This window comes from Hipposideros armiger, unplaced genomic scaffold, assembly GCF_001890085.2.
Source record: "Hipposideros armiger isolate ML-2016 unplaced genomic scaffold, ASM189008v1 scaffold_128, whole genome shotgun sequence".
Taxonomy (NCBI): Eukaryota; Metazoa; Chordata; class Mammalia; order Chiroptera; family Hipposideridae; genus Hipposideros; species Hipposideros armiger.
In genome coordinates, this window is record NW_017731478.1 from 3,502,377 (window position 1) to 3,504,306 (window position 1,930).

General features: G+C 39.3%; 1 protein-coding gene across 1 annotated transcript in view; it reads right to left on the reverse strand.

The window, feature by feature from the left end:
* ARPC3 (actin related protein 2/3 complex subunit 3) overlaps nucleotides 1-1,575 on the reverse strand; it is a gene marked incomplete at its 5' end in the record, with an annotated part of 12,405 nt that extends 10,830 nt beyond the window's left edge. Inside the window, one exon of the mRNA XM_019648890.1 lies at nucleotides 1,383-1,575. Within this exon, the coding sequence (XP_019504435.1) occupies nucleotides 1,383-1,575 (193 nt within the window). The remainder of the gene's footprint in view (nucleotides 1-1,382) is intronic.
* Between the last annotated feature and the right edge of the window lie 355 nt (nucleotides 1,576-1,930).

Consider the following 1,930-nt stretch of genomic DNA (forward strand, 5'->3'; position numbering starts at 1 on the left):
CAACTAGACTGAAGAACAAAAACGACAGCAACTTGTCTGTTCCCCTTCCCCAATTCCCCAGCACTGTTCCCATCCCCCCAATTCCCCAATTAAAAAATCTTTAAAAAGAAAAAAAAAAAAAGATATTTGTTGGGTGTAAATAACTGGATTAATACTAACAGTTATTTAGCTCAAGACACAGGTTTACATTCCTCCATAATTCCAATTCAGTTCTAATCCAGTCTCTGGGGAAGAGTAACAGGTCCTTCATTCCTTTTCTATCGAAACCATGAAGATCTGGTTTCTTGAGGTTCCCTTCTCCCTCAAAGGACTGCAAAGGTAGTAATTAGATTTACTCTACCCTTGGTCAATTGCGTCTTCTGATATACTAAATGGTATTCGGTAATGCTCTGAAGAAGGATTCTTCTCAGGGAACCTGGGCCAATGCTGATTCTTATTTTTTCTTTGCACTAGAATTCTTTTACATTATCTTTTTTCGTTTTGGTCTGTTTTTTTGTTTTTTTTACTGTTCCTTTTTCTTCACCTCAGAATCAAGTAAATACTGTGGTGACTCACCAAATTTATTAAGTTTACTGAGCTTTCAACTGGTGTTGGAAACAAAATTAAATTAAAAAGAGGCCAAGTCAAATAGTCTGGCAGAGGAATTGAGGTGGCATCAGTACACAATTGGTAATTAAAACCATGGTCTTGGAAACCATGAATGGAATTCAGCGCAGACCCTTTCTGGATGTAAGGAAACCATACATAATACAAATTACACTGTTGGCAGAGTATCTCAGAAGGTGTCAGAAGAGTCTCAGTGTCTGAAAAGAATGGGGTTTTCTGAACAGTAAAAAATGTTTTAAAAAGGAGTACCAAGAAAGAAAGCACAAGTACATAATTCAGAAAGGAGAAGAATGAGTAATGCTATATAGGACGCTTCAGATTTAAGATCGAGGTATTGCTAAAAATGGAGATCCTGAAAAACGGGTAAAGGAAGTAGATTTAGATGGGGAAGAGGTTAAAATATGTTCTGTTTTTTTCCAGCTTAATGACAGATAAGGGATCAGGACATGTCATTCTTTAGAAGTAGCAGCATTAGTTTGTAAGAACGGACAGTGACGACAGAAACTGTGTCGAGAATTAAGAAGCACATTTTCTTTGTCCTCAACAAAATATCCTGGAAAAATGAGCAGCAATTACACAGTTTCCTATTAGATGCAACATACGCGTATACCCATGATCTCGAAAGGCCTAGAAAGCAATATACACCACGCAAGCAGAAAATACAGGAGCAATCTGAGACAGAGGACTATGCTAAGAAGTTCCCTGATTTAATGTCAGAGGGTTGCTAGATGTTGCATACCAAAATCTGAAGATAATGGAAAGGGGTTTCAACTTACTCTCTCGAGGCGCGGGTCCTTTGAACTGACTTCTGATAGGCAACAGTGCCATGTTTCCAATGAGTTTGGTGTCGGGGTCCATGAGAGAAGAGTGATAAGCCTGTAGTGGCACGCCAGGTAAGAATACAGAAAGGGAGAGCAAATGTTGGCGGATCAGGGAAGTACATTTCTCCAAAGAAAAAAAAGAGTAACCCAATTAGAGGAAGCGGCAGAAGGGATGGTGGCAGCTGTGTGCTGGAGCTGGCTCTTACTGGCTCATGAAAGCCAACTGTTCAATTTCTAGGAATTTTGAGAAAATTTGAGCCAAGCTGGTTGTTGAACACAGTCATTAAAAATTATATAAATTTGCAATAAATTATATTAATAACAAAGGTAATAAATACTCAAAATTCATTACTTCCTATTAAAAATATTTTAGGGCTGGCCAAGCGGCATGTTGGTTGAGTTGGCTTGGGATGCCAGCTCTGAGCAGCAGGGCCCAGGTTTGGATCCCACATTACAGCCAGTGACACTGCGCCCTCTACAGCTAAGATGGTGAACAACAGCTC